This window comes from Lissotriton helveticus, chromosome 2_1 (genome assembly GCF_964261635.1).
Source record: "Lissotriton helveticus chromosome 2_1, aLisHel1.1, whole genome shotgun sequence".
In the NCBI taxonomy this organism is placed as follows: domain Eukaryota; kingdom Metazoa; phylum Chordata; class Amphibia; order Caudata; family Salamandridae; genus Lissotriton; species Lissotriton helveticus.
Genome location: NC_136059.1, coordinates 779,232,959 through 779,258,787, shown reverse-complemented (window position 1 = coordinate 779,258,787; position 25,829 = coordinate 779,232,959). Strand labels below are relative to the sequence as shown.

Below are 25,829 nucleotides of genomic sequence, written 5' to 3'. Positions count from 1 at the left end.
TTGTATTATGAGCATTCAGTCCTCAGAGTGCACACGTCTCCACCAATACCGTCATTGACTGCACGGTGTCGATAAAGCATTTCTGGTTGGAATACCAGTTCAATGGTCTTACCGCACAAGTGGAACTGCTTACCCACGCTGGATCACCGGCACTTCTTGATCTCAACCGCACCCAACCCAGGCTACGGAAGCAGGATATCAGAGGCCGTTCGATGACGTGCAGGGCGTCGCGAGTCACATGACAGTAGTGCGCCTGCCGCAGCGGCCATCTTACAGTGTATCCGATTTCGCGTGTTACCATTGAACCGATCAGACTTTCCCTCATCTATCTCATATTTCCGCCCCATAATCGGCGTCAGGACCCAATGTTTGAATTATAATTGCATGTGGTCTCGCCCCAATCTACCGGATTCCTACCAATAATTCTTTTCATATAGGGGCCAACAAGGTGATGAAGGCGTCTGCACTCTGGGGCGGACATCTTGGAAAAGGGTGAGAATCGATGGCTACCCTGTATCTGATGCATAGATAAGTCATTGGAGAACGGAGCACTACAATGTCTGATTATCACATATGTGCCCCGTTATCGTGTGCACTCATCGTTTGGTAATCTTATTCCATTCGATAAGATCGTTCAACCCCTCACGGTCAACCTGTTCCTGGTAGATCCAGCGTGCTTCTTTTCTGGCCAAAATATTTTCAACATTGTGACTGTCACACATTACTCTCTCCAAAACAACCCACTCCAAATCCTTGGGATCATGCCCCATGTCGTTAAAGTGTTGCACCAATCTCGTAGTCAGCTTTTTTGCTCTGAGGGTGCTTAGGTGTTCTTGGATGCGGACTTTCACTTTTCTCGAAGTAAGTCCAATGTAATGGAGTCCACATTTGCATGTTAATCTGTGGATCACATTTACAGTATTACAGTTACTAAACTTAGTAAGGTGCCAAATTCTGCCAGTGGGTGGGGATTCACAGCCCAGAATAAATCCAGAGTGGCTAGTGAACTCTTCTATTTTAACTGTGTGAGATTCACGTTTTCTCTTCTCACAAGGGGGTTTCTTTCTTCCTTACACGTGCACATGAGAATAGCAAGATTCTATGTTGACTTGCTATGATATGAACAGTCAGCAGATTGTGGGGCTGATGTGAAGAAGCACTGTTATATGTTGTTGGTCTTTTTCTGGTGTTCGTCTTCATTTTCCACTGTTATGAGAGTGAGTCACCAATGATAATAAATGGGTACACTGGCAATTGCTAGCCAGATAACCCGATTGGCGGTTCTTCCGTGAGGGACTCACTCTCCTCTCCACACTTTTTCCACAAAAACTGTCTGGTGGGTGATGGTATCACGACAAATTGTATTTGTACCGTGTGTGTACCGTGTTAGTTTCCGACACTTGGATAGGTGTGAATAGCCAGAAGAAACTCGGCTGGTGGTAATAAAAGTTTTAGACTACCATATCCCTTAAAATATTTAAATAAAAACAAGAGTGTCCAGTGGGACAGGCCTTTTACTGTTTATTATGGTTTGAGTGGGGGGCAGCCTGTACCTTTTTTTCCCCCTGAGGCTCCAGTTAATTGGACATAGTATAGAGTGTCTCAAGAAAAAAGTTAATTTTTCCGTTCTTTGGGCTGGAGAAATATAACTGTTTTGCTGAATACGACTCTATTGACAAAAACTATTTTATTTCAAGAAATTGAACACATCTTCAAGGAACTTTTCTATAGTGCCAGTCACTGTAATAATGTAGGAATAAATTCACCTTGTAGAGGCGCAAGAGAGGACACTACTTCTGGTTGAAGGACAAAACGAACAAAGAGCAAAATGAGTGCATAGCGATGGTTAAGTTAACCATTGTACTATTTGGAGGAACATGGTTAAGCTAAACATTTTACTACGTGGAGGGAGTAACAAAAATTACGAAATTGATTGAATGGTAATCGTTGTGTTATTGCTTCAAGGAAGTAGTGGACGTGGCAGATGATGAATCTCAGATTTTTTTTTATATTTCCAAGAACATGAGTAAAGATTTTGTGTCAGAGTTATGTGCAAGGACGTGTTGGATGGTCCGTGGGGAAAGGTCGAACTATATACGTTAAGATAAAAGACGGTGAAAATGAGTACAAGGAGAGGGGCATCCCTTAAAAACTGGTGCTCATCCCGTCCACCAACTTCTCACATCCACGCCCTCTTTTAGATGTCGGGGAATGATGATTATCTGGAGGGATTAGGTGTCACAAACCCTGCCATTGGGAAACGTGTGCTGTAATCTGAGTACCAGTGAGAATGGTTTTGGGAGGCCTTATTTGCAATGTCCAACAGCCTTTTCTGCCCAGTGCTATCCAGTGCTTCAGGACATCAAAGACCAGCACATCGGACAGCAGTGGAGCCACACCGCCACAATAAGCTGTCAGCCCAGAGGCAAACCCAAAATATGCAGGTTCTGATACTGCTTGTCTGACAGAGGCAGTGCAAGCCACATAAGTTCCTCACAATGTTCTTTAATTATGCAAAGCTAAACACTGTTATTATATGTGTGTTCTTTTGTTATATGTAAAGTGCTTCACTGCCTTCACCTGTAGCGTTTGTGGCCACGTTTGAGGTATACAAATACTGTTATTAAATAATGAATAAATAGGCCAATTAGACTGCATTTTATTAAGAGAGTATACAAATTAGAGATGGTCTCCCATTCTTCACCAGGAAAGACTGTGGTACTAATATGTGTCAATTTGTCGTACATGCCACTATAATCTGTTCTGTAACTGCCAAAATATGTTCAGTAACAGGTGTGGACACACCAAGCCTGACCTTCTGCAACGAATCAACTTCAATAAGAATAAAAAGTACTTTGAGGCGTGCTTCAATATTTTTTGTACTTTGTTGACATATGCAATATTTTCACTACAGGGAAGAGATGGGGCCTCCAGAAGGCGCTTCTACCTCCAGCGCAAACGTGGCGGATATGTATTTAAAGAAGGTCTTGGAGAATCAGGTAAGGCAAGCTATGTGTTTATTAGATTACAGTGAGCATGCTTACACCAGATATAGCAAGAGATGTTTACCTGTTTCGAAAAAGGCCTATATCTATGATCCATCAGTTCTTGGCTTCATCAAGGAGCCAACTTCACAAAATCTTTGGTGGGATAGAGAGCCGCCCCGCCAGCAGCAGCAGACAGAGATGCTGCTCTCTGCGGCCAAAAGCGGTAGAAATTTGAGGAAACTGACAAACAAGTTACTTACCTTCGGCAGCGATGTATCTGTAAGAGACATATGTTAGTTATAGACTACTTACCTTAGAATTTCCCCCAGGCGTCAGACTGGATCCGTAGAATTTTTTCTCAGCAGTACCCCTGCACGTCGGTGTCGGTCGACTCCGCATCCGTCGTTGGCGTTGTGGTTGCTGGGATGACGTTGCGGTGCCTACTTAGACGCCACCCCTGCACGCTGACCTCAGTTCTAACACGACTTTCCATGCCAGGAGCACAGAGCCATGCAAGACTCTGACCACTGGTGTGCTATAACTAGAGCCTTGTAAGGGGCTCCCTAGCCCTAGAAGTCAGTTCGCAGAAGGGGGAGGATGGGTGGGACGGTAAGGAATCTATAACTAACCAATGTCTCTTACAGATACATTGTTACCAAAGGTAAGTAACTTGTTCATCTGAATGAGACAGTTAATTATATATTCCTTACCTTAGAATAGATGCCCCAGCAATATCAACCCGAAGGAGGGTCTGGGAACCAAGTTCAAACCAGGAAGTCCTGGAGGACCGAACAGGAAAAATAGCCGTCCCTCTGGACTTGACTGTCCAGGCAGTAATGTCTGGTGAAAGTGTACAAAGATGCCCACGTGGCTGCCTGACAGATGTCAGGGAGTGGAACTCCACATGCCAGTGCAGTGTTGGCTGCCGTAGCTCTAGTGGAGTGAGCCCGTAGCCCCACTGGAGGTTCCCTTTTCACCAAAGCATAACAGATTTTAATACAAAGGACAACCCATCTAGAGATGATACACTTTTGAACAGCCCGAACTTTCTTGGCAAATACATAGCCAACGAAGAGTTAATCATCCAACCGAAGTCTTTTGTGCGGTCAAGGTAGAAGGACAGCACACATTTTTGGGTCCAGACGGTGGAGTCTCTCCTCCTTAGAAGGGTGCGTAGGTGGGAAAACGGTGAGCAAAGTAATGATTTGCCCAATGTGAAAAAGTGTAGCCACTTTTGGAAGGAACGGGGGCCTTGTTCGAAGCATCACTTTGTTCTGATGCACAGAGAAGAAAGAGCTTGAAGCTCACTCACCCTGCAAGCAGAAGTGATCGCAACAAGGAAGGCCGTTTTTAAAGTGAGAACCCTGAGAGAACAGTTATGAAGGGGCTCAAAGTGAGCACACATGAGATGGATCTATGACATAATATCGACAGACAGAATATCTACATACAAAAATATCGACACAAAAATATCGAAATCAAAAATATCGGAGTTATATTTTCATAAAGGTAAGTACAAAAATATCGAAAAATTAATATCGTAGTACAAAAATATCGAAATTAAAAATATCGTTTTTTTAATGTATTAATAATAATGTAAAAATAATTTAAAAATACATATAATTTTACAAAATATTAAATAAAAACATTAAAACATATTAAAAAAATTAAAACTAATACATATACATTTAAAATAAATTAAAAACTCTACATATAAATTAATATATATACGTACTCCACATATTGCAACAGTAGGAAAATCGTTGGATAAAAATTACTATTCCCACTCCAGAGGGTGCAACAGTAGGGAAAGCGTTGGATAGCGTAGGGGTAAAAATTACTATTCCCACTCCAGAGGGTGCAACAGTAGGGAAACCGTTGGATAGCGTAGGGGTTTAAATTACTATTCCCACTCCAGAGGGTGCAACAGTAGGGAAAGCGTTGGATAGCGTAGGGGTAAAAATTACTATTGCCACTCCAGAGGGTGCAACAGTAGGGAAACCGTTGGATAGCGTAGGGGTTTAAATTACTATTCCCACTCCAGAGGGTGCAACAGTAGGGAAAGCGCTGGATAGCGTAGGGGTAAAAATTACTATTCCCACTCCAGAGGGTGCAACAGTAGGGAAAGCGTTGGATAGCGTAGGGGTTTAAATTACTATTCCCACTCCAGAGGGTGCAACATTAGGGAAAGCGTTGGATAGCGTAGGGGTAAAAATTACTATTCCCACTCCAGAGGGTGCAACAGTAGGGAAAGCGTTGGATAGCATGGGGGTAAAAATTACTTCCCACACTACTCCCCCTTTAACACACAACACCTACACATACAAAAAAACACAATTAATATAAATTTCAATTAATCAATTAATAACAATTAATATTACTAAATTGAGTAATTATAAATGAACTAATTACCACATATTAATTACTAATTAATTAACAATAAATACCAATAAATAAATACAATCTCTTTAATTAATTACATTTAATTATATCACACCCTATCCCCCTGTAAACACACAACCCACTACACATAAATAAATCACACCATTTAATCACTTAATAATTATTAATTACCAATTAATTATTAATTAACAATAACAAAAAGCTTAAATATATTAGCACATTAACTAATTAATGTATTTAAATAATTAATATTATTTAATTACCAATTAATTATTAATTAACAATAACAAAAAAGTAAATATATTAGCACATTAACTCTAATTAATTTAATTTACTAATTAATATTATTTAATTACCAATTAATTAATTAACAATAACAAAAAATTATATATATTAAAACATTAACTCTAATTAATGTAATTAACTAATTAATATTAATTAATTACAAATTAATTATTAATTAAACATATTTACAAAAATATATTAATTAATTACTTATTATTAAATTACTTCCCACCCTATTCCCCTATAAACCCACAACCCGCTCTGATACTAAAACGCAAAATGTAAACAAAATTACTAATTTTCAAACATACATTACAAAACATATTTAACAAACATATAAACAACATAATAAAATACATAACACTAAACAAAATTTCGATATTAGTAAATTTCGATATTAGTAACATACATACCTTAAAAAAACGATATTCTGTCTGTCGATATTTTGGACATCGATATTCTATACTATCGAAATAAAACAGCGATATTATTGTATATCGATATTTTAATTTCGATATTTTGTCTCACTACCCATGAGATAAGTGAGAACAAGATTCAAGTCCGACTAGGGCATTATGAAAGGATATGGAGGAAAGAGATGAGTAATGCCCTTAAAAAATCTATTAACAATAGGGGGCTTGAACAAAGCAGGCTGATCAGGCAGCCAAAGGAAGGCAGAGATAGCCACACAATAGCCTTTAAGAGTGCCCAGAGCAGAGCCCTGCTGGGCAATTGAAAGAGTATTCAAGAGGACCTCTGAAAGAGGGGCAGAAAGGGGATCCAAAGCCTTTGCTGTGCACCATGCCACAAACTTGTATACCATTTTAGTGGAGGGACGCCTGGATGTCAAGATGACATTACAGACTTTGAGTGGAGGTCAAAAGCTATCAACTGTCACCACTCCATCTACATGCAAGGAGGTGGAGGCTGGACAGGTTCGGGTGAAGAACCCTTCACTGCTGCTGCGACAGAAAATCCTCCAGAAGGGGCAGTGTGAGTGGAGGATCGATGGACATGCTCAGGAGCTCTGGGTACCAGGCTCTTTGTGCTCAGTCCGGAGCCACAATAATAACTTCTTCCCGGTTATGCTTGATCTTCTTCAGCACTCTCGGCAGAAGTGATACAGGCAGAAAGGCCTACATTAGGCTGCGCAGAATTGCTGACGTGTGTTTTCTTCGGAGGCACACCGATCTAACCAAGGCTCTCCCCACCGCTGAAAAAGACCTTGCACCACCTCTGAGTGAAGATGTCTTTCGTGATCTACCAGGAAACATCGGCTAAGCTAATCTGCCCTGGAGTTCAGATAACCTGGCAGGTGTTTAACCACCAGGGTCATGCCCTGATGTTCCAGCCATGTACTGAGGCAAAGGGCCTCCTGACATAAGGTTCTCGCCCCTCACCCTGCCCTGTTTGTTGCAATACCATATGGTGGTGATGTTGTCCGTGAACACTTGCACTACCTTCCCTTTGAGAGAGGGAAGAAATGATTTCAGTGCCAGGTGGATCGCTCGGAGCTCAAGCAGTTTGATATGGAGCCCGGACTCCGCCTGAGACCAGACGCCTCTGAACTCCGGGTCTCCCTGATGGCGACCCCGTTCCAGGAGCGATGCATCTGTCACTAATGTGAGGTCTGGTTGGGGAAGGGAGAGGGATCTGCCTCTTGGCCACTGCAGTTATTGCGCAGTTCCCTCCGAGATCTGGACGTAGTTGGAAAGATTCTCCTGATGCTGCCCCCACTGGAACTTCAGGTCCCATTGCAGAGCCTGCATGAGCCATCTGGCATGATCCACCAGCCGGATGCAGGAGGCCATGAGGCCCAGAAGCCTCAGGGTCATTCTCACCAAATTGGGGATAGAGGATGAAACATCGGCATCATAGACCGAAAATATCTCTGAGTTGCTGCTCAGGAGGATAGGCCCAAAACTGCACTGTGTCCAGAACTGCCATGATGAAAGGGAGCGCCTGAGAGGGGGTCAGGTGTGACTTCAGGTACATTGATAGTGAACCCCAGCGAATGCAGGAGGTCCACCATAGTCTAGAGGTGGGGAACAACAGCCTGTGGAGAGCCCTCCTTTAACAGGCAGTCGTCAAGATAGGGGAAGACTAGAACCCGGATCTGCGCAGATGAGCTGCGACCACCACCATCACCAAAGGGCAGCATGGTGAACTGAAAATGCTCATGGCCTATCATTAACCGTAGGTAGCGTCTGTGGGCTGGCAGGACAGCAATGTGAAAATAGGTATCTTACAAGTCCAGTGCCACCATCCAGTCACCAGGGTCGAGGGCAGACGGGACCTGAACCAGTGTTAACATTTTGAACTTCACCTTCCGTAGGAATTGTTGAGGATCCTGAGGTCTAGAATAGGACGCAAGCTTTTATCCTTGTTGGGCACCAGAAAGTAGCAGGAATAGCAATCGCAACTTATTTCTGGTGTAGGAGCACTCTCAATAGCCCCCTTGGCCAAGAGAGCTGAGACTTCTTTGCAGAGAAGTGCCAAATGATTCTCTGACATGCAATCAAAAGATGGTGGCATGGAGAGACGGGTGGTCTCAAAGGGGAGGGAGTAGCCGATTCGGACTATTTGCAAAACCCACCTGTCCAAAGTGATGGCTTGCCAATGGGGGAGGTGATGGGGAATCCTGCCCCCCACTGGCCTTTGGTGCTCCTGAAAGGACGTACTAGGAAGTCTTGGAGGTTGCTGCAGGGGAGAAAGGAAGTACTGGCCCACCCGCTGGCTTCCATACCTGTGAGGTCACTGGGTCCCACATCCGCGGCCACGCAGAGGCTGGGCAGCTTGTGTAAACTGGTGGCTGGACTGAGTTGAACGTGGCTGGGCACCCTTTCTGTAGCCACAAAAGGGGCAAAAAGCAGACTGAGGTGTACAGGAAGACACAGCGAGGCCCAAGGATCTGGCCGTAGCCCGAGAATATTTAAAGCGCTCCAGCACCAAGTCTGCTTTGCTGCTAAAAAGGTGACGGCCATGGAAGGGCATGTCCAGCAAAGTTGACTAGACATCCCCAGAAAAGCCAGACATCCTCAACCAGGCATTGCGCCTAAGGGCTACTACCAACGTGGCAACTGTTCTGCCTAGTTAGTTGTGGTATCCAGTCCACATTGAATTGTGAATTTAGCTGCGTCCCTCCCATCTGCCATGGCTTGGGAGAGAAGGGCCCGGGCCTCCTCCGGGCACTGAGGCAGCACTTGCGTGATGTATCCCAGATAGTAAGGGAGTATCACCCAAGAGGTACGCTGTATTCACGGACCGCAGTGCCAAGCTGGAGGAAGAGAACATGCGCTTCCCATGATGAACCAGCTTTTTGGATTCCCTGTCTGGGGGAGCAGAAGGGAATTTGCCCTTGGAGGAAGAGGCTTGGACCACCAAGCTCTCAGGGGAAGGGTGTTGCATGAGGAAAACTAGTTCTCCCGGAGCTAGGAGGTCGTGTCGGGCAATCGTCCTTTCCACAGAAGCCCCTGTGCAGGGCTTGGACCAGGTGCCCAAAAGGACGTCAGTGAGTGCTTCATTGAAGGGCAGAAGGGGTTCGGAGGAGGTTGCCGCAGGCTGAAACACCTCTGTCAGGAGGTTAGTCCTCACTGCCAATAAAGAAAGCTCCAGGCCCAAGGCCTTGGCTGCCCTTCGCACCACCACAGCGTAAGATGCTACCTCCTTCATAGCCATGGTAGGGGGGGAAAGCATGCCAATGTCTGGAGAAGTGTGCAGACCACTGGCATCACCCAGGTCCTCTCTCCAATCCGGTCATGGGAAGATCGAGTTAGGTCGACCGGTGTTGATCCGGATCCAGTTCTGGATCCACAGGGGCCCGAAGGCATGCCAGCAGAGTCGGGCTACCCATAGATAATGTGGACCACTTAGTAAAATGTACGAAGTTGGGCAGGGGACAGAAATGGGGGGAGGTGCGGAGTCATCCTTGAAGGAGTCACAGAAGACGGAGCCTTACAGCGATGACGCTCCGGGTCCCAAGTCGCATTACCCGACCGACGGGGATAAGGCAAAGAGCACCGGTGCTTCTTCACCTTCTTCTTGTGCTTCGACTTATCCGAGGACTTCAAAGACTTGGAATGGGACGAGATGTGAGGACTCCGTGAGTGGTCTCGAAAACTTCCCCTCTAGCGAGACCGGGAGCGGTGCAGAGCCAACTGTTGGGCCTTTAAGAGCTTTTGGGACCACTCTCACAAAGACTTTGAATTCATGGCCTGGCAGTCGGAGCATGACTTTGGGTCGTGGTGGCGCTCCAGACACCAAAGGCACATGAGGTGCGGGTCCGTCACAGACATCAACTTGTGACAGGCCTTGCAGGGTTTGAAGCTGGTCTGACAGTGAGACATCCCTCGTGCACCAGGAGTCTAAGACAAAGCTTCAAAAAAGCTTAGTCATAAAGTGACTTAAGGGGGAGCTCTCTCTGGATCTGTGCTAGGCAGGTGTGGAAAAAGAAAGAACTGATGTTAACGCGCAGGGGCGGCGCCTAATTAGGCACCGCAACGTCATCCCGGCAACCATGACACTGACGACAGATGCCGAGTCGACCAACGCCACCTACCGATGCAGGGGTACTGCTGTGAAAAAATTCTCCGGATCCGAAGTCTGTGTTGCTGACAGTGCAAAGTGTGCATGTTAGCAGCACAAGCGACGGCCGCATTAGGGCTTGGGAGAGAAGGGCCCGTGGATGAATGAGGGGCTCTTTTTATTTCAACACCTTTCACACATTCACTATCCAGAGACTTGCTGCACATGCCCTGTGCAGAGAAGTATGTCTTAAGATAGGAGCCTGCTCAGGCTCTGAGGTGTTCTCAATGTCACCCTAAGCCCTATCAGAAAGCAGGATAGAGCAGATGTCGGAAACTTTATGGCTTTGAAGGATCCAAAATTATTTCTAGCGGACTATACTTACCAATAGCCCATATACATTTATCAGAGATAAGAATTCAGTCGGCAATGGAGAAGATTCAATCGTTTATTTCTGAAAATACAAGCCCTGGCAGGGGAGCCTCAGTCTACACGACCCTCAAAGGTGCGCAGAGGAGACTGGTTTAATGTTCAAAACACAAAGCATACATACGTTTCATGTGTTCAAAATGACACCCTACAAGGAAAGATACAACTTGTCCGTATGCCAAGAGGAATACCCATATAAGGAACAATTGATTGCTAGTAGCCTAGGCCTAAGCTATTCCGGGGGCAGGTCAGTAAGGTGCCTCTGTGTCTATCTGTAGCCCGGGGAGTACAGGAACGGGCTCAGCTAGAATGTGCGCATCCCACAAGAAAAGCGGATGTGACCTTGGGTTTCCTTGAGCTACCGGCTAACAACTATAATAAGCGGAATGACTATCGTCATGGTTTTGACCAGCAAAGGTGATCACGTGATTTCAGGGAAACCACACGAGCAGACAGGGAAACGAAACAAAATGGTTATGGTTATATCAATAGGGATAAACGAGTGAATAGTGAATCTATGGTCACTAAAAAGTTCTCAATGTATTCTAACTATGTGATAATATAATTACAAGGTTATATTGGATATATTAGGCCAATAATACATGGTATCGAAAATTCGATCCCAACTGCTTGGATAAAGAGTGCACAAAAGTGATACTGCAGCCGTAGACTCCACCTATGAACTGAAAATAACACAACCACCATTTTTAAAATTTCACAAAGGGTGGCACTGAGATTTTGGAATTTTGAACGATAGCAGTAGACATATCAATCCAGGTTTCACAGCTGTTTAGCAAGAACTTTCTTTTCATTTAAATAGTGGCCTACTGCACACACGGGGCACACTTGTAGAGCTGAAGGCACACATTTGAACACTACTGGTGCTACGGAAGGTTCAATGCGCAATATTGGTTTAACATTTTGCTTACAAATATGTGGTTTGCGTACACCCAAGGACAAAGAGTGAGTATTTTCTGTAATGTTTGCATAAGCAGATGGTCAGTTTGTGTGCTGCAGATAACGGGAATTCACAGGTAAAGAACATTTTAGGGGGAATATACAAAATAAGAGCCTGCCTACTGCATCCACCACAAAAACCACACTGTCCATGTGATAAACTTGCCAAGTGCACATAGACTTTTTGTTTTGTTTATGGCTATATGTATGTTGGTGCTTTGAATATGAGACAACATTATTAAATGATTTCTGCTACCATTGCAGACGTTTGATGATCACACTTTCAAAATACATCAAAAAATCAACACGTGTGAAGCTAAGAACATATCGAGTTGTACATATTTCAAAAGACCTAGCATATACATATTTCCACAGATAATAAATATTGTATCCATATTTTGAGTATTTCTGAAAAAAATACCACTTTTCCATGTTATTAATGTGTCAGCTACTTTGACCTGATTCCTGCAAAGCTAATCCTTATTCCAAGCACAGGGACGGCATGGGATAGTAGTATGCTGGGATGGAAGATTACCTGCACTGGTTAGTCAGGAATTATGGGCCTTAGAGTCAGGAATAACTTTTACTCCACTGAAACAAGCCACGCATCACCTCACTTCAAGCAGAATCACTCCTAACCAGAGCACAGGTAATTCTGACTCCAGACACAGGAACTCCAAAATCAAAGCTTACAACTTTGAGTCAGGATTGCCTGTGCTTGGAGCCGGAAGTGACAGTTCTTGGAGACATTATTAGATGACTGTGCTGAAGAAAGTACCACGTCAATGAATGCCATCTAATATTCTGCTGGAGTAGAACCATTGCACCCCCGTTGGTTGACTTTGGCCTGATCACTACACTGACTTGCAAAACTAAGATTGGGATTTAGAACCACCACTGTTTCAAATCATCAGCAACCACTGATGCATACTGTCACCGATGCCCACAGACCAGTCAAAAAACGCATAGGCTCAAATAAGGACAAACCCATCAGGGTTCATGGGTGTGCCTCTACAGGAAGGGCATTATTGATGGGGCTCTACTCTGTCACAGTGAACATATTGCTCCATTACACAGTTTAATTAGTAATGACTACTACCACTATGAGCGTACAGCTGAAGGGAAAAAAGCTTGAGAGAACGAAAGTCATGGTATACGAGAAAGGCCTCTGACTCTTCTGAGGGGAATAATTATTTAGGGCCCGATTCACAAAAGTAATCTGGGACAAAATCATAACTTTACGACTTTTGGTACTCACAAAAGGCATTTAGAAGTAGTAAAGTTAGGATTCCTAACTTTACTACTCCTAAACTGATTAAAAGTCCTAACTTTACTACTTTTGGTATTCACAAAAGGCATTTAGGAGTAGTGAAGTTATGATTACTAACTATCCTACTCCTAAATTGAGAAAAAACCTAACTTTACGACTTTCGGTATTCGCAAAAGGCATTTAGGAGTAGTATAGTTAAGAATCCTAACTTAACTACTCCTTAAAGCCTTTTGTCAATACCAAAAGTCGTAAAGGTAGGATTTTGTCTCCGAATATTTTTGTGAATCGGGCCCTTTGTTAATTGGTGGTGTGCATAGGCTCTCTAGCAGGGTCTGCCTAGGACAGAATATAGGCCCGGGCACCAAAACAAAAGTGGCCCCCAGTAGTGAATTAGGAAGTTAAATAAAGTGACCAATGTTTGCAATATGGGGCAGTTTTAAAATTGTAAAGATAAGCTGTAAGGTAGCAAGGTATGAAATACTATATCGATTTTGCTTGCTGCAGGCAATATTTGTTTTAACATCCTTAAATAAGTCCCGCAGACCGGCCCGCACACTGACCTATCAGACCGGTTATTCAGTTACTGCCTGATTGCCCTCAGGACCAGTCCGACCCTGCTCTTGCTTGCACCCTGCAATGCACATGTACCAGAACGCTGAGAGGTATTGGAGCATGATCACAGGTTTCGAGGACTGCAATTTTTATTGTTTCATTGTTAGTGTTCCATATTGGATTCATCTGAGGAGAATTTATAAAGAAACTTCTTATTTTCCACTCTCTTCTTGTTTTTTGAATGGAAGACAAATTTGTTTAATCAACAAAAAATATATGGTATCCGCTTGGAGAGTTCTAATTATGATACTCTTGAAACAGTGGTGTTTTAGGAACTCATTTTATCATATATCCTTGAATGAGAAACGTTTGTCTACTTCTTTGTGAGTGCAATTGTAATTGCTGTGTACACCTTGCACGTATATCTGTTTTTAAGATAGGCTATCGGGCCACTTATATTAACTGAAAGCCATGAGTACTAGGACATATGTTTAGTGAGTTATTTCGAATAATTGCTTACTTTATGTGAATTAAGTTGTTGGCAATGTGATATGTCTACGCATTTAATGGGTTGGGTCTACGTGAATTACATAGAGGGTGGAATTCAGATGTGGAAGATCAGGGGGCTACTGCACTATGTAGCGTGGGACAAATGACTAAGGCTTTTGAGAATGCTTTGGGACCTTTCTTCTAAAGCAACTCTGGTTAATAGACTTTTTTAGTAGCCTGAGAGGAAAAGGGGTTAAGAACAGTTTAAATCTTAAGGTACACTGTGATCATTATGATCACACAATAAAAGTCTGAGTCAGTAACTTAAAGTTAAATGGTTTATTAAAAAATTCAAAGACAGACTGATCTAAATCAAGGTCAACAAAATACGGTAAAAATTTGACATAATCAAAGAAAGACCAAAACAGCATACAATATTGGTCTTCAACAGCAAACAACACATAAGAATTTCAGTGGCAGCGATACAAAAAATAGGGAGAACACTTTGATGACTAGGGGCCAGATGTAGGAGGCCATTTACCGACCGGTAAATGGGCATTTGAGATGTAGGGGGCCAATTTTACAGATTCGGTAAATTTACCGAATCGGTAAATTTACCGAATCGGTAAAATACAGAATCGGTATTTTTACCGATTCTGTAACTGCCAGATGTAGGTGGGACTCTTCTGAGTCCCAAAGGCCTTACAGATTCGGTATTTTACCACCCAATCCAATTGGATGGTAAAATACCGAATCCAGGTGTGCATGCACATGTGTGCATGCACACCTATGCCATGTGACAGACATACGTGCCCTTAGGGCATGTCTGTGTGCCACATGGCACACATGCCTGTATTTGGGGTGCTAGAGGGTGTCAAAGTGACACCCCCTGCACCCTTGCAGGATTCGGTATTTACCGATTCTGTAATTAAATAATCAGTATTTCCCATTGATTCCTATGGGCTTCAAAGCCCATAGGAATCAATGGGAAATACCGATTCTGTAATTACAGAATCGGTAAATACCGATTTTTACAGAATCGGTATTTCAAATACCGATTTTACCTTCATCTCCCACCTTCCATTTTACCGATTCATAAATACCGAATCGGTAAAATTCGGTATTTATGAGTCGGTAAAATAGAATTACCTACATCTGGCCCTAGATTAATGGTTTCAATCATTCTCCCCATACATGGAAAACATTTGCAGCATCTACTAAACCATGCACTAAACTACGGATAGGAGAAACCCTATTGAATCAAGGAATTAAAGAAAGGTGTCCGCATCAGAACCTCTATAAGAAGTTCTATAGCTAAGGAGTCATGTATAGCATAACGCCACACAATCTAGGAAGGCAATAGAGGTCTGTCCCTCTCTAAATCTAAAGAGAATATGACTAAACCCAAGGTGGGTTCACTAATTAAAATACGCAAAGAAACTTGGAGAAATATCACCTCATACGTATCACAGTACTATTACAGTTCCCAAAAAAGAACTTGGCGCCTTGAACACTACTCCCATATCCAGTCTCTGCTTCCAAAGCATCCTTGGATTTCTCCCTTTGTCTGATAGTACCAACTGGTAACACTCCCTATGTTCTTCATTAAAATGATCTGACCTTGCGAATCCTTCCTCGTCTCACTATCTCTGAAATATGATATGCTATTCACTAACTAATGAATGCCCTTTGGTCTGTACCTGCAGAGGAGAAAGCATGCAGAAAAACAACTTTCACCTCAGTATTAAATGTCTCAACTGGAAGCTTAAGTACCACAATCATGCTAACTCAACAGTTTTCTTTAAATGCATTTTAATTCTACAACCTATATATAATCCAATAAATGACATCTTTAATAAGGAGAATTAAACTGTATCATATTGTACAAAAAACTAATAGCTTTACTATTGAACAGATACAACTGTGGAGAAGTGTGGCTCAGGGGTTAGAGGCAGCAGACCCGGAAGCTGAGATCGGTCCTGGACCAGGGTTCAATTCCCCGCCTCAGCGGGGTCTTGGGCTAAAAATTCCACGGACTCGATAATTTTCGCCCCGGTGCCTCCTCGACTCACGGGTTCACACTCTGCGACTCTGGGCAATAGCTTGCTTAATCTCCACAACGGCCCCTCGCGGTGGGATGCCTGACTTTCACCTTGTGGATACCCTGCTATCTCACAGGGGAATACCAGGAAGGGTTCCCTAAGCAAGCGCCAGGAAACCCACTGCGGGTAGCTGTGCGCTATATAAGCTCAACTACATTTACATTTACATTTACAACTGGTATCATCGTGAGAGGAAAAACTGCATTATGGCCCATCTGAAGGAAAAACTGCCCGTATATACTTCGGTGCCCAGCGATAATCAATAGCGCGTTCTGCCTGTTAAGAGTGTCCCCCTGCGTGCTCCTGACTCCTTACGACATCAACGGGTGGTGCTCCTTCCATCGACTGCTTGCCTGTTCTCACCATGTAGGTATGTGGGAGAGCAGCTGGACAGTCCTGTTAATGTCTCCGTGAAGCGCCAGCCACCCGGATTGCTTCTGGTCACGTGGGTGGCGTCGTGACATGCACGTAGGGTGCCGTGGTGATGTGCGTGTTGCCTGCAGTCCCGATCCTGGGTCTGGCCGTCCCATTGCCACTGGCAACCCAAACTGCTGATATTAGGCTGCAGATCTCAGATCTACCAATAGTGGCTGCACCCCTGTAGCGTGATATCGCACAGCCATGCTTGTCCTTCGTAGTGGGCAAACAATAGGGTCTGAAGCAGTGGCCCTGATGATGCTATACTTTCAAATGCTGATCATTATAAATGTTGCCACAAACACCCCTCATACTATAAATAAGAGGGTATAGGTGCCTTTCATACAAAATGCCTCATTTTATAATTATTAAGATGTTAATCACACCCTTAATTCCTCTTATTACTAATGGTGTATTGAGCACCTATCACTAGTTCTACTTTAACAACAAAGTAATATCTCCATTGTCTATATGTCAGGGGGTGGATATCTACCTATTATGGGAATGCCATGGAATTTCATTGTGGAGCACCACCAGAGGACTTCTTAGACGGTATACCCATTTCTGCTCTCTCAGGAGGAGAGCCCTCATCCTTTCACCAATGGAAGGGTTCAGAATGGGTTTTCAATTACCGTCCAGGTAAGGTCGTCGATGGTGTGGCGTTTCTCTAAGTAGTGTGCTGTAAGTTGGGTGATAGACTTCAAACACCTTATTGTGCTGCAATGCTCCATGATGCGTGTCTTGACCTTGCGACTGGTCATGCCCACATACTGCATGCAGCAGGGAGAAGTGATAAGGTAGATCACAAAGTCGGAGTTGCAATTTGTTTGTGATCTCTGTTCCCATGGATTGGTGAGTCCAACATCTATGGTTTTAGTGTTTTTAGTAAGATGGCACAAGTTGCATGATCCACACCGGGAGTGACCTTGTAAGGGAGGTAATTGTCCTGGTGTTACTTTCCTCCTCTGCTGTTGTGTCATAGGCCTGGTGTGCACCACCAGATCTTTAAGGTTAGCGCTCCTTTTGAAGGAAAAAAGGGGCCTAGCTAAATTCATCCCATTCAAATTCAGTTTGCCCCAGTGTTAATGGCTGGCACGGAAACATTAACAGGACTGTCTCGCTGCTCTCCCGCATACCTACACAGCGAGAGCAGGCAAGCAGTCGGTGGGAGGAGCACCACCCTTGGTAAGGAGTCGGGGGCACGCAGGGGGGTGCAATCTTAACAGGCGGAACGCGCTACTGATTATCGCTGGGCACCAAAGTATTTACTGGCAGCTTTTCCTACAGATGGGCCATAATGACGTTTTTTCTCCCACTATGCGATACTTGAGGGCTTCCTACAGCTAGCACCCGCATTTTTCCAGTATACCACATTGGGCTATGGTATTAATATATTTCTCAAAAGCAGTAAGCTTAATTGGCCCAGATCCATACCGCGTAGCACAACCAGGCTACAGTAACTGTCATCCTTTGCATTTCCTGAAGCACTGAGCAGTAAGGCCTCTATCACCGCATGTAATTGATCAATATAGTCACTACTTGTCCTAAATTATGGGGATTCATCATTTAATCCTGTTGAGGTGCAAACAAACCACACCTCTTTACACCATTATAACATGATATTGTGATCCTTAACTACGACAATGTCTTTTCTCTTTTTTTGTAACCTTCCTCCCCAGAGTGTGACTACAGGGGGTCTATCCTTGCCTCTCGCCATTTTTAACATGGTTTAGGGTTAAACTTGGTAAGCGAGGATACACCGAGTGCCCTTATGTTTGTTTGATTGTATGAATATACAGTACGATGTATGCGTCGCTTGGATCTATGCCTACTTAGTGGGCAGGGCATGCGAATGGTTAATTATGAGCAATTGTCTTGACTCTGAATTTCAGGAGTATTTTAGAGTGATCTACCCATGTCTTTGGTGGAGTGAGTTGTCGAACAAGTCATAGTTTATTATATATAGAAATACGAGGCAGAACAATCCTTTTAATGACCCTTTATTCTTATGTATCTTGTCCCCTGTTCCTATGTAATGTAGTTCCTATATTCCCAATAGGCTCTGCGCATTGGAATAATATATCCTACAGATTTGATGTAGGACTTAGGTCAGTAGGTGTCTATCGAATATACTAAACTTAATTATGAGTGCCAGCTAGCTCAGAGGTCACTAGAAACTTTCTCGGATTCACAAGAAGGGATTAGTTTCTGGCACCGCATAAACATGACAACTTTGTTTCTCTAGGACTGGAATAACTATCTTCAGAGTCGTGGAAACAATAGATAAGTATTTCACTCAGTCAATCGTGCATGCTTCGTTTCTACAGAGGTTGCAGATAAATATTGAGACGGGCGTTTTCAATAAAAGGTTTATTGAACAGTCTTCTTTCTCATGCAAGAGAGGTGAACTGCTACAATCGTTAGAAAGAATGCAAAGTATAATGCGTACACCAAGAATAGTATTGTAAAATAACACTGTAATAGCATTGTATGGTTTCTAAGCCATATAAAAATACATACATGAATAACATAGACTAAAATACTCAACTGGTGCTTCTAAAATACGCCTACCCCAATGTACCTAACCTAGGTCTAGTACGAGGGAAGAAGTAAATATGGTCTTTAGCTTAGGTTTAGTTTTTGCCAAGAATCTACCAAAGGTTTCTCTAGGTTCTAATCAGCTCCATACCTTAGAATGAAGGAGGTCTGATATCTCCGTCTCGGGACTCGATTTTCCAACACCCCGCAAGGGGAGTCAGAAACACTGGAGCTGGATTCTCAGTAGAGGAGGGCAGCTTCCTGATCAGTGCGTCAGCTGGAGAGTCTGCTTCCTTCGGCACTTGCTGTAGCGAGTTGCGTCAGGCAAGTAGGTCGTCGAACTGCTCCGAACCACCGGGCTTTGCCATAGCAAGTGAAGGTATATTTATACCTTGAAAGTGTTTAGGAATGCCATGTTTGATGTAAAGTCGGGCATATGAACGTCATGAATGAACCCCTAAGGAATAGATGTTCATTGTAAAACTAAATGAGTTCTTGGAGAAATCAATATTCAAGCAAGGGGAAGTCCCTAACGGCTTGAGCTGGTTTTCCAAGAAATCGTCGTAACGTTTGATGAACGGATGGAAGTAGCCATGCCTGTATTTGGGCTGCATGGGCTATGCCTAAATAAGGACTTGATTTCTATGCCTATATAAGTTCACCATGAATTGTACCTATATAAGGGCATTAATCAGGAAAATCCATTCGGAATCTAAAACGCCATACAACACTTATACAGTAAATCCACGAGCACAGTCGAGGGAATACCTCGGGATCAGAACTAGTAGTTCTGACACCCTCTTATTTCGACACGAGGTAAGGGAGATACACCGATATTCTGGGACCGGCAGAGTCCGGAAGAAGGTCAGCGTGACCCCAACCGAGGGGCACAGATACATGGCCAAAACATGTCGACAACCGGGCAATAAGGAGGGGTGTAAGGAGCACATTACATCTCCCAAACACCACCATTCTTCACGTTTTTAACCCTGTGCGGAGGGTCCAGGAATAAAGTATAGGCATTACGACACCTCTGAGCTAGTTTACATCTACACTGCACTTTTACTACAGGTGATCCTAGGCACTTTTGAAATCATTGTTTCTCTTTTGTGCTGTGTTTGTCTTCCCCTACCCTATTGCTCCACTCCAGGCATTGGCTGCACTGGGTTGTATGGTAGCAGCCCTATGATGATGCATGTCACACAATTGTGTGAGTGAGGGCAGTATTAAGACACACAGCACATGCCACCACTAGAATAAAGACACATTTTATTACTCCCTACTCTTTAATGTTGCCAAACTAAAAATGCCTGCTATTTATGGGGTTCCTAAAATGTACAAGAACGCTACAGGTCCACCGTATAAACCCATAGTAACCACCATAGGGTCAATTACAGAACCCCTGTCTAAATATGGAGACTCCATACTCCAAAAAATCCAGTCCTATGTCAGATATGCCGGATATTATTATCAAAGTAGAGCATTTACCTTTTAATACCACGAGAGACACCATGGTCACTATGGATATAGAGGCCCTTTATAGCAATATCCCGCAGGAAGAGGCCCTACAGACAGTTACCTGGTTTATCCAAGAACTTCAGATTGACTTTTCAAGGACATTCATTATAGATTGTTTATGAATTATTCTACAAGAGAACACCTTCGAATTTAATGGCTCATTATACAAATAAACCAAGGGAGTCAGCATGGGGGTATCTTGTGTCCCCACAGTAGCAAATATATATATATGGCTCAATTCAAATCCAAATATATCTACAATGAAATTGCCCCCTTCAGTGAGTCTATTACCAACTGGTCCAGGTATATAGACAACATTTTCTTTATCTGGACAGGCAACCAAGAAGAGCTTTCTGAAGTCATGATGTGGCTTAACCTCTGTGACAGCAACATGCATTTCACGGACTGCATCAGTAACGAATGTGTCGAATTCTTAGACATCAGAGATAATCAACAACATCTTGAGGTCGACTTGTATGTCAAACCGACATCAAGAAATACTCTTACATTTCGAGAGTTATCACCCCAGTCCCAAAAAACTAGCATCCCATTCAGCCAATTCCTGAGTCTCCGCAGGAACTGCACTAATCTAGCTGGCTTTGACCAACGAGCATTTGAGATGAAAGCTAAATTCGTATCTAGAGGATATCCGACACGGTTTGTACATGACTCCTATAAAAGAGCATGATACTATGACAGACAACACCTGGTTGGTCATCGAGACCCAAAACAGCTTTTGAACTTGGTGTTTGTCGCAAAACATTCTACCATGAATGAAAAAATATGTTACATCATCAACTCCCACTGGCACATTCTCACATACACAAACCATTATTTTCCCACAGAAGGAACAAAATCTAAAGGATTTGGTGGTGAGATCTCGTATGACACAACGCACGCCTGCCATCCCGACTACCATAGTGGGCAATACACCTCCCATAGGAAACAACAAATGCATGTCATGCACAGCGTCCCAGTTTGCTGTCGAAGCCACCATATACACTATTAATGGTGTCAAGATATCACTGAGAAATCTTACAAACTGCAAGACCAGTATCATTTGTATATTTATTACTGTGCCCATGTAATCTAGGATGTAGGGGAAACCTCCTGTACCATGGTGACAAGATTAACTGAACATCGGTCAGCAATCCGCACCAAGAAATACAGTACACCACTGGTGAAACACTACATTGAGGAACAACATACCACGAATGACATATAATGGCTCATTTTAGAGAAAATCCACACCAACACAGGAATTCTCAGCACAGAGATCTGGAAACAAAGAGAGGTTTATTGGATTTTCTCCCTAGATACTTACAAAAAAGGTTTAAACAGTGGAATACCATGGGATCAAGTGATTAGATATAATTCTAAATGATCCACTAGTTTTCCAGCTGTCATTTCTGCCACAGTTAGATCTCTCAGACACTTCGCCTTATGAATTTTTACATGTCTGTATATGATTTTGCTGATTTCAACTGCTTTGCCTATGAGATTACATTTGGATTGGGACATTTTCCATCCCTTTTCAAGATTGCCGGCCCGATTTTGCCAGTTATCGCATAGTCCTCTCTCTATCTCCATTGCCTATTACACACCTGATCCCCAGATGACCGACCCGCCTGGGTTTTAATCGGGTCCATTTAAACTCGGTATTTTAGCACTCCCATGTACGGCTAGGCCCGCGAGGTCACTCCCGCCCATGACTCTGCACTTGTGGGATCCCCACCGCATTGACAGCTCCTCAAGCACGCTGGAACACTCTGACCAGCAACAGTGCAAATTGTGATTCTTGATGAAATAAATGTGATTCCATGTAAGCTATACAAATATATAATTCATCATAATGATAAACTGTATCCATAATTGTCTTCATAGACAGAGACGAACATATATGAATATGCATACTCGATAGGCTTGTATCTCCATATATACCATTGAATAAATGTGCATGCACAATAGAAGGATTAGTGTTGGGGTATGGCTGAATAACTAGGTGTGTTCCATTCACTTTCAATGGAAAAAAATAAATTGGTTAAAAAAAATATTTTAAAAAATTAAAATATTTTGGAGATTATGTATTTATTTAAGTACATTGATCATGTCTTTACATGTCTAGTATTTTGATACCAATAAATTGTTTTCTATATAGATTTTGATCTGGGTTTTTGTATTCATAATTGTCTGCCCATATTTTCATTAGTTGCCTAAGTAGTTATATATACAATTGTTGTCCTTGCCCTGACTTCGGAACGCATCTAGTAACAGGGGAACCCCTTTATGTACAATTCAAAGAACCACTATAAACAGAGAAATACTATGTAATACGTTAATTTGAAATAAATGTCACAGTTTCCTTTAATTAAGAGGTCAGCAATTTTAAAACTCGTACCTGATGTTGACTGAGCTGAATCACAAATGATTTTGCACACGTATACATAATTAAAGAAAAAGGGGCCAGATGTACTTCCTGGCAGCTCCACTAAACCGACACCTTGCCACAGTGCTGAATCCTTCGTCCAGTTCAGGGTTCACGGCTGCCACTGCTGCTGCCCCATGGCCCCTTCGCCCTGCACAGCTCCCGCCACCCAGCCTCTAGTACTGCCCCCCTCCAATCCTTAATGGCGTCCGCTGCAGGTGAGCGCGAGTAGGACCGTGATCTCTGGCCGAGGTCCATTCTCTCCCCGGCAGCTCCGCTAACCTGACGCCTCGCCGCGATGCTAAACCCTTCCTCCAGTTCAGGGTTCACGGCTTTAGACGGACTCAGGCGACATCAGAGCCGCGCCTGTCTCCGCCTGCCTGGTGCCTTAATTGGTATGCAAAACAGGGTATCCCAGTGTAGTAGATCATTTGCATAGGGGAAATAATTTAAATCAAAACATTTTAAAACGGTAAACATCACTTACAACGAAACTTTTACAACGCACTACCATTACAACGCGGTCATTACAACGCAAACCATTACAACGCATTGCGCTGGGGGGCGCTCTAGGATAGGGAATAAGTTTAATTTACTATCCAACACCTTCCCTAGTGTCCACGGGGACTGGAGTTGGAATAGTAAATTAAACTATTCACTATCCAGCACCCAAAAGCGCTATGCGTTGTAATGGTATGCGATGTAAAAACCGCGTTGTAAAGGCAGGCGTTGTAATAGCCTGCGTTGTAACGTCATACATCCTTTTAAAACAGACTATTTAAAGAAGTGAAAGGGCAAGTCAATTGCAAACCAATGTTATTTAATCACATTGATAGAAGTAGTTGTTTACAAAAATCAATTTAGCAACAAACATCTCAAAATTATTGGAACTAGCGGTGCCCGGGAGAGAGAGAGGAAAGTGTCAGGTAGTTAGTGATGGGTAGGGAGGTAGGGGTATAGTGACAATAGATCACAAGCAACTCTGGTATAGGAATGCTTATTATACCAAATAGACAGCATCTGAACTTTTAGCAACAAAGAGTAGCCATACAAAACATATTGACATCACAGTTACTAAATCACTATTGAATGATTGTTGGCCAGATAACATAAAGTCGACGTTTCGACCCCTTGTTTGTAGGTATTTGAACCCTTAATCCTGGGGTCTTCATCAGGACTGGTGTAGTGTGACAGGGACGGTAGGCACCTAGAAAGAGAGGGCGGTGTGTGAATACCGGACTAAGACGTAAAAAATAATAATTAAATAAAATAAAAGTCCCAGAAGAAAGGGCTAAGCTACGGGTGTATACCATGGTTAGTCGTCGGGGGGGGGGAGGCCTCTCACAGTCCAAATGTTGAGAGAAGGGGAAGTTCCAGAGCTCTCCAAGAAATCAGGTCAGTGAGAGTGAGACGTCACCTGAAGGATAAAGGTAAAGGTTATACAGGGGACACACAGTACTACAATGTAACCACCATGGACCGATCACCACTGCGTCCACTTCAGCGCTGACAAACCCAAGGCACCAAATCACCCCCCCCCCCACCACGAAGGAACTGGAGCAAGGTTACAGACGAACAACGGAACTCCACAATCACACAAGACAACCTTGTCTGGGCATCCGATGCAAACATCCCAGCCAGAGGACTCCACACTTGGATCTTCAACTGCGCAGACTAGCTCGCCCGCTACGCAAACTTCAGCAAACAGTGGCTCAGGAAAGCCGCCTGGTTCACCACCAATCTCCAAGAAGCCAGGTGCACCTGCAGATGCCTAGAGAAGAACTGGAGGAACACCAAGACAACCAACAGCTACTCCACCTACAAGGAAGCCATGATGGAATACCACCACCAAATCAGAACAACCAAGAGAAACTTCATCCACAACAGAATCCTCGCCAACTACGCCAACTCCAAGGAACTTTTCAGTGTCAGTCAGGAATTCACCAACCTAAGCAGTGAAGCCACAGACATCACCCCATTCCAAGACCTCTGCGACAAGCTTGTAACCTGCTTCCACCTCAAGATCAGAACACTCAACGACAATTTTGTCAACTACCCACAAGACACCACAACCAGCCTTCCGCCACCCAGAGGCATCAACCAGCCCACCATCTCCAACTGGACACCAATCATGACCGAGGACACCACCACGACCTTGAAAGGCATCCACTCAGGCCCCCACCGACCTCTGCCCCCCACACATCTATTACAGGGCCACAAACACCATAGCACCAGAACTGCAACGGACCAACAACTCCACCTTCACAACAGGCACTTTCCCAGAAGACTGGTAGCTCGCAGAAGTTAGGCCCCCTGCTCAAGAAGCCCACGGCCGACCCTACCGACCTAAAGAACTACCAGCTCATCTTGCTCCTCCCCTTCTCAGCCAAAGTGGCAGAGAAAGCAGTAAACCGGGAACTGACAAGATTCATTGAAGAGTACGCCATCCTCGACCTGTCCCAATCTGGATTCCGAAGCAACCACAGCACCGAGACCGCCCTACTCGCTGCCACAGACGACAGCCGCACCCTCCTGGACCGAGGCCACTCCGCACCACTCATCCTCCTCGACCTGTCTGCAGCCTTCGACATTGTCTCTCACCGCCTCTCACTGTACACTAGTCGACAGACTACACAACGTTGGCATACAAGGAACAGCCTTGGGCTGGATACGATTGTTCCTCACCGGAAGAAGCCAAAGGATCAGGCTACCTCCTTTCCTCTCCGCCCCCATGGAAACCACCTGCGGAGTCCCACAGGGGTCATCACTGAGCCCAACCCTCTTCAACATCTACGTGGCCCCCCTCGCAGCCATCACGGCAACACAGCCCCAACAGCGTATCCTATGCCGACGACATCCAGCTCATCCTCTCCCCCACCAGTGACCCCCACCAGCACAAAACTTAACTTCCAGAGAGGAATGCAAGATGACCA

At 43.9% G+C, this 25,829-nt stretch overlaps 1 protein-coding gene across 1 annotated transcript in view; it reads left to right on the top strand.

Annotated features, from left to right (window-relative positions):
* The window catches only part of TMEM232 (transmembrane protein 232), a 762,630-nt gene that overhangs the window by 657,622 nt on the left and 79,179 nt on the right, over nucleotides 1-25,829 (top strand). Inside the window, exon 13 of the mRNA XM_078677355.1 lies at nucleotides 2,915-2,999. Coding sequence (XP_078533481.1) covers nucleotides 2,915-2,999 — 85 coding nt within the window. The remainder of the gene's footprint in view (nucleotides 1-2,914; nucleotides 3,000-25,829) is intronic.